The sequence below is a fragment of the Rhincodon typus genome, chromosome 5, assembly GCF_021869965.1.
Source record: "Rhincodon typus isolate 14 chromosome 5, sRhiTyp1.1, whole genome shotgun sequence".
Taxonomy (NCBI): Eukaryota; Metazoa; Chordata; class Chondrichthyes; order Orectolobiformes; family Rhincodontidae; genus Rhincodon; species Rhincodon typus.
In genome coordinates, this window is record NC_063336.1 from 103,158,249 (window position 1) to 103,166,294 (window position 8,046).

The 8,046-nt window shown below is 37.8% G+C and overlaps 1 protein-coding gene across 1 annotated transcript in view; it reads left to right on the forward strand.

Moving 5' to 3' along the window:
* Positions 1–2,538: 2,538 nt before the first annotated feature.
* LOC109936634 (kinase D-interacting substrate of 220 kDa) overlaps positions 2,539–8,046 on the forward strand; it is a 58,431-nt gene continuing 52,923 nt past the window's right edge. Inside the window, exons 1-2 of the mRNA XM_048596760.1 lie at positions 2,539–2,705; positions 6,043–6,222. Of these exons, the coding sequence (XP_048452717.1) occupies positions 2,573–2,705; positions 6,043–6,222 (313 nt within the window). The 5' untranslated portion in view covers positions 2,539–2,572. The remainder of the gene's footprint in view (positions 2,706–6,042; positions 6,223–8,046) is intronic.

Sequence of the window (8,046 nt, forward strand, 5' to 3'; positions counted from 1 at the left end):
AGATTTGTTTAGTTAAAGAAAATTGGCCTAATTTGTAATGTTAGAAATTGTTTCCTCCAGACATATATTTAACTGCATTTCCATATGGTGGCTTTCAGGACTTCTGTCTATATTTTGTTGGAGAAATTGTACCAGCATGTCTAGAATATAAATGTGTCATTCAGCATGTTAGATGATAGGTCTTGGTTGTAGAAGTCTTCCATAACACATGGGAAAAATATATCCATTTCCCTGATCAACAGCTAAAGATCTCAGGGGATAGGTTTTGATGTTGTTGTTCAGACAATAAACTGGCAATGTGGATTGGCCACTTGTTTTAAAATCTAACTTTCTTTTCCAATTATTTAAGCAAAAAAAGGACTGAAATCTACTTGTGTATTGTGGGCTTTCATCAGCACAGCAAAACACGAAATTGTCTTAAATCCATTACAACATGTTAAAAAAAAATTCAACCTCTATAACTCTGAAGGCATTGTGCCTGAGTTGTTGAAAACTTGCATGTGAGATTAGTTTGGTCCTGAGCCATGTTATTGCCATGTAGCCCGGCATATTTGGAAGATCTCCCAGTGATAAATGAACCACAACCCACAAACAATGGAAAAGATCGTGAGTAGTTCTAGCTAGTGGCATCTACTCGACAATGATCTGCAATCTGGTGTTTAGCCCAGCTGTTGCCAGCAACACTTGATTCCTGATGACCATTATCTTGACTTATGAAGGGATAATTTGTGTACCTAAAGGGAAGTAAGTAGCTGCCTTGTGCAACATGGTAGCAATTGACTGTGTCTTGCACCAAAGAGATTCAAGAAAACAGGTCGCGAATAATTAATCAGAGATGTTTCCAGGAATGAGGTCATTGTAATTGCAGTAAGATTTTCATGGTTACTTAAGATAAAATGCCATGGATAAATTCACATTGCTACGAGAGTTCCTTGAGGCAAATTACTTAGCCTGACCACGTTCAGATGCATCATATGTGACCTTCTATCTCTCAGGCACAGTGGGCCGCCTCCTGTGCTGTGACACTTCTGTGATCATAAAGTCATGTGTTGAGCTGTTTGCTAATGACTGTAAATTGTTCACTTCCGTTCATAATCATTGTAATAATGAAGTAATTCTAACCCTCTTACCCCATCTTTCGACAGCGTGACCAAGCATTAATCTCCTGGTGTCATTATGGACTCAAAACTTAAATAGCATATCAATTCTAGCAACAGTAGCAAATGAAATATCGGTTACTCTCAATGCATAGCCCATTGCCTTACCCTTAAAGCTCTTTCCACTATCTACAAGAGTCCAGATAGGAGTGTACGAGTGTAATTTTGTATGACAAGACTTTAAGGTTGGCACCAACCAGGATATAGTTGATCAGCATCCTGCCACTGTACTGTGGTTATAAAAGATACTTGCAACACTCCAAGAGCAGGAATAATCTATTTTCTGTGTCATGATTTTCAGAGTGAGAGGCACAGCAGCAAGATTCATTAAATAGGTAAATAATTTCACACCATTTTGGAAGCTCGATCAGCATGATGACTAAAGCGTTTCAAAGAAAACAACTACCACTGCCTTATTTAGGCACAAGTGGTAGGTAGTAAATGCAGTTTTTAAATGTCACACATCCTGAGATCAATTGTTCTGATCTTTTTAATTGACTTAATCTGGTGATAACAGTTCAAAGTCTGTGGCATAGTTGCTGTAATAGGAAGTTTATTTCTTTTGGCGATTGAGCTTTCTTTTTGTAGACCTTTCTTGAATGTCAAGAATTTTAATCTTGTTCTTGGACTGATTGTCCAAATCATTACCATGTTGGAGAGAATCCTCCTGATTTCATCAAGGCACAGCTACAGCTTTCTGCTGTTTCTGATCAATTTTTAATCTGTATTGAGCTGCAGTGTTTTACTTTCATTTTAAAATTACAATGTTTACCTGAGGGCTTGTAATGTTTTTGTAATCACAGTGGTTCTTGTTTATAGTTCCATGATTCGAGCTAGTCAATCATTGAGTTATTCTGCTGGATCCCCTACATTGAAGATTGCATGTGCTCAGAGAAACTTCCATTACATTATAAGCTGCAATAATATTAAAAATGTTTCACTATATACTTCCCATTTTGTAATTTTATTATACTAGGTAGGGAGGTTGGAGTCATTCAAGAAAAAAACAAATAGGTTTGGGAGGCTAATAACATACGACAGTCTGTCGTCTTTGATTTCCCCCTATTCCTTTCTCTGTCTCTTATTTAGCTTTCATAACTTGCTACCTCTGTCATCGTGTCTCATAGTTAAATATTAGTTGACTGACTGCTAGTATTTAGCATCCTTATTTCTTTTTGCTACTTGGCTTCGATTTGTTTCTCAAATTGGTAGCATCAGAACTGATGAAAAGGCCATTCACTTGCAATATTAATCATTCTTTCTCTGTCTGTCTCCCTACAGATACTATCAACTGAATATGTAAAGTACTTTGTTTCTGTTTCTTTTGATACTATATGTTCCAGTATTTTAAAAAAAATGTTTTTAAAAAAAAAACATTTGCAGGACATCTGTCGCCGTCAGAGACGGATGGAGATATGCTTGGCTATGACCTGTACAGCAGTGCACTGGCAGACATCCTGAGCGAACCAACTATGCAACCTCCTATTTGTGTTGGACTTTATGCACAATGGGGAAGTGGAAAATCTTTCCTTTTGAAAAAGCTTGAAGGTAAAACATGATTTGCATGTTTACAGAATTAATGTATATTTTTCCTAATGCGTAGTGTCTCATTTATTCAACTTCCATATGAAATCATTGAGACAATATCCCTTTTTCGATATTCACGTTCTAGTGTTTGTGTGTGAATGTGACCAGAACTGTGGTTATTCTGCATTATTTCACAAATGCATGGTCTAAAATATCCCAAATTTTGACATCTTTCTCAAGCTTGTCAACCACTATATTTATGAATAGTAAGTGTAGAAAAAGGTTTATGTAAATCAGGCTGTACAAGATATCTGCAGCTTCCAGAAATCTCGCATTTCCTTTCAGTTGAATTTTCATTTTAAAACAATTTATTAATATTGTTTAAAGTAAATATTCCTTTCTAATAAAAACAAACTTTCTATAGATTCATTGAATCCCTACAGTGCAGATAGAGGCTATTGACCCATTGAGGCTGCTCCATCCCTCGGAAGAACAGCCCACTCAGGCCCACACTATCCCTGTAATCTTGCATTTCCCATGGCTAATCCACTTGGCCTGCACATTCCTAGGCAATATGGGGTATTTTAGCATGGCCAATCCACCTAACCTGTACATCTTTGGACTGTGGGGGGAAACCGGAACTCCTGGCAGAAACCCATGCAAACACATGGAGAACATGCAAACTCCATGCAGACAGTTGCCTGTGGCTGGAATTCCACCCAGGTCCCTGGCGCTGTGATGTAGCAGTGTTAACCACTAATCTACCATGCCATCCAATTTAGATAGGATATTGACAAAATTGTCAATAGACAAGAATAGAGGAACTGCATATTATTTCAGTGGACAAAGACCGCAGAAAGCTACAAAACGGAAGGATTTGGGAGTCCTCATCCCTGAATCACAAAAAACTAACCTCCATTTCATTGTCTAATAGAGAATGCAAATGGAATGCTGATCTTTATTTCAAAGGGAATAGAGTATAAAAGCAGGGAGGTTTTGCTGAAACTAAGCAAAACCCTCAGATCAGACCATAGTTGGAATACTGTACGTAATTTTGGTCCCCTCATCTAAAGAAAGATATACTGGCATTGGAGGCAGCCAGAGAAGGTTCTCTAGACCAATACCAGGTATGGAGGGACCGCCCTATCAGGAGAGGTTGAGTAGGATGAACCTGTTCTCATTGGAATTTAGAAGATCGAACAATGACATCCTTGAAACATATGATTCTTAGACTCTCCCCAAAAGGGAGACTTAGGAGGGCATAATCACACATTTAAGGCAGAGTCAAGGAGGAATTTTTTTCGCTGAGGGTTGTTAATCTGTGGGATTCCTGACCTCTGTTGAGGCTGGGTCATTTAAAAATGTTAAAGACAGATTTTTAATTAGCAAGAAAACCAGGGATTATGGGGATTAGATAGGAAAATGTACTTGAAGCCTATCAGATCAAACATGATCTCCTTGAGTGACTGTTCAGACTCAATGGACTGAATGGTCTACTTCTGCACCTTCGTCTTATGGCCCCTCACTGGGTTTTAGTGACTTATGTTCCCAGATATCCCACTGTCTTTGTTCCTCCACAGATTGTTTCCTGTCGCCATTAAGAAAGTATTCTAATTTAATCCATTGCTGAGAACATAAAACCTCTTACTTCATCAAATTAGACACTGTTACAATTTTTCCCCCATGCACTTAAAGGTGCCTCCTGACAATATCTGCACATTTGGAAAACCAACACTCTGTTGTTCCTGCATCCATGCCATTAATATCTATGGTGAAAAATTGATGCTCCATTCAGATTTCTGGGAACACCACTTCCACATTCGGTCAATTAGAATACACTCCCATTGTCCCTACTTTCCTATTTACCAATCAATTATCAGCCCATTGTTACAAGTCCTCTACACGTTGATCATTGCTAATATTCTTCCCCGTCTTCAACATCCATAACTATCCCCTATCCCCCAAGTTTCTCAACAAAATTCATCTAATCAGGCGTGACTACCCATCACTTATTCTTGCTGACAATCCGTTTTGTCTCCGATAAATTTCAGTAATTTCCCTGTAACTTATAACCTTCTGGTCTCTGCCGTCTCCTTAACTGATGGAATGGCAATTAATTCTTTTTAATTCCAAAATCACCAGTACTGAATGAAGAGTTGAAATGCCATATCATTTCTCTTTTAGTGCAGAACTGATTGCACTTGCAGCCAATGCTGTTGTGTCAACTTCATTTTTTTTTAAAAGCAAAACCCTTAGTGTTTTAGGATATCATTGAGAAATGTAGATAACTATAAACAGTTTGAATACTGTAAATATGATTGTAATATATTTGATATTGATATTTGCATAGTATATTGGTATTCACTGCAAATAAACTTTGGTTATCCTTAGGCCAAATGGATTGGGTAGAACTGAGTTTCCTGAATGTGATTTATGAACCCAATGGAGCTGTGAGGTGTGTCACAAAAATGGCTGCTATGGAGCTTGATCTGATTGCTAACAAATGTCTGACACCTTTAAATTTTTCATAGTGGGCATGGCATAACTACTGATTTTTGAGGCCTGAATGCTGTATTATAAAATCCTGTGGAACAGCGAGCGTTTCTCAGTAGAAATTCTGGGTTTAAAAAGCTCAGCCAACCATCCCCCTGACACCACTGGTATCTCACCATCCTTTTAAACCCCTTTCTCCAACTATCACAGGTCTACCATCCCTCTATACTTTGCGTATGTCACATAGAAATACTATACATTCACTTGTTTTTGTGATTGAGCTATTAAAGTAGAAGAAAGATCTGAGGGAGGGATGGGGGATGCTACTAATTTAAGTTCTCCTTTTTAAGAAGATAATGAGAATAAAATGACTTGAAATTTGTTTGACTCAAAATAAAATGTTGCTCTGTCTTTGTGGAAATGTGAGGAAAAGGTTCTCCCTCCCTGCTGGGCTATTCTTGTAATGTCAGTTCCTGGAAATTCCTTTAACTTATTGTATTGAAAATATAAGATTCCATTATTTCAATTTAAGAAATGATCAAGTCCATTTTCAAAATATTTGGAAGAACAGTGCCAATGTTTGTATTTCATGCTGATGGAAGCGGTTTAAAAAATAAAGTATAATACTGAGAATGTTGGTGTTTAATGTTTGATTTAAGAGCATTGAGCAGTAGAAGAAGGATCGTAATGTGTTCAAGCTTTTCTTGGTTAAAGATATTTTAAGCCCAGTTTGTTTTCAACTGTAGGTCCATGGAATAGGCATAAATATATATATGCATAGAGAAAATATCTGAAATCAAAATTTATGAATAATTGTACTAACCTTTTGCATTGAGAGCTAATGTTTTACTGTTTTTCTCTTTAGATGAAATGAAGACATTTGCTGGTCAGCAAGTGGAACCTCTCTTCCAGTTTTCTTGGTTGGTGGTGTTCATTACACTGTTAATATGTGGAGGAACAGGAGTACTCCTTGGCTTCGCAGTTGATCTGAAGCTTGGCATAGCAGTTGGACTGAGTTTACTGGCACTTATTTACATCTTCTTTGGTACGTGCAAGTTAATTTTTGATAGCTTTGTCAGTTTGTGCTCTTGACAATCAAATATCAATTTTATAGTCTTGTTGAACAATGCAGTTGGAAATGGAAGTATTACTATATTGGAATAATGTTTTATTTTTCCTTTTATCAAATGTTACTACAATTTATTTTGCTCTCCCCGTTAACCTCAAATTTCTCTATTGTTGGTACCATGTGTCAGCTGCTCATTCCTTTGGCCTTGTGCATAACTAAAGGAAAGGCATTGGATTTCACCAAATATTTAAAGGACTTGTGAATTAAATTCATCTCTTTCATTGGTGTAACGGTTGTATGTACTCTGGAGTTTGGTGAGAATTGATGGATGAAATATATAATTGTGCAATTGTTCTTGAACTGATTAACTTGCTGGAGCACTTGGAGGTTAATTAAGCACCAGTTATATTTCTGAGGTTCTGGAATTTGCATGAGGTAGATTTCTTTCCCTTATGGACATTAGTTAACCAGATAGATTTTTGTGACAATCATTGTCACCTTTACTAAGACTAGTTTCCAACTCCAGCATTGTGATTTGAATCCATAAACAGAGAATGGACCTCTCTATTACTAGTCTAGTGATATTACCACTATGCTGCTGCCTCCCTGGTGACTTCGGAGCTTTGCTAACCTATTTATAAACTTAAACAAAACCATTTATTTTATGTTCCAACCTTGATAAGATCACTGTTAAATCTTCACAACTACTTTAGTTGTGTACTTCTGGCTCAATTCTCTTAGGCCATCTTAAAAATTAAGATGCTTTAAGTTGGGAACCAGTTCTTGTGACCTTCCCCTGTCCCTTTTGCAAAGCCTCCATGTGATTATGTGATAAAACCTAAGCTGAACACAGTATTCTAACTGAGACTTGTCCAAGATCTAGTATGAGGACAACATGATGTGCATTTTTGTGCTTTATGGTCAGTTGACCTCTAAATGATCAACTCATCTGTTTCGTGACTGCTTCTTGAAAAAGATGTATATTCGCTAGACGGATAGATCAAGCACCTGAAAAAGCATTTTCATTTCCCACCTCTGTCCTTGCATTTGGTTTCTCTTCCTTTCCTCGTGCTGCACTTCCTCTTTCATATGAGCACGCTGGTTAAGACCAGAAAGAGACCATTTGGCTCCTCAAACATGATATACCATTCAATAAACCATGACTAATCTGTTTGGGTTTCAAATTCCCAATACCTTGATTCCCTTTCCTTGCAGTTCATGTCTTGAGTATTTGGTCAGTTTCTGTTTATTTCGAGGAAATGTTCTGTAGAAGAAAGGTGGCTTGTTGCAAAGCCTACGTGTTTATATTTTTTTTTGTACTTTGGGTTGGGGACTGAAATGAGAAAAGGACTTCTTTAAAAACCAAGGAGCAACAAGTAGCTGATGACCAAGGCCTCCTGTCTACCAACAATGATGTGTTTGGCTCTCAGCTGAACAGCTTATGTGTACATTTGAGGGAGAAGCCATTGGATCCCTTTAAGGGCAGGAACTGTCTCTTTTCTGTGTAGTGAAAATCACCTTAAGTCTGAAGAAAACAAGTTTGTATTTCCCTCAGCAGTTGCTGTAAGTTGTGGCTCTTAATCAATAAGTCAGAGACTTTATTAGTGTGAACCAACCACCCTGTAACTGCTGCAAGCAAGTGAAAGTGTTTGGAGAAGGGCAGTTGAGCAGCAGCATGTCATGACAAGCCAAAAGGACCATTTCAGTGAACCCTGTGATTACAGACCACTGAACTGCCTTCCCAGTCATTCCCTCACACGGATGTGATAAGGTGTGTGTGTGTGTGTGTGTGTGTGTGTG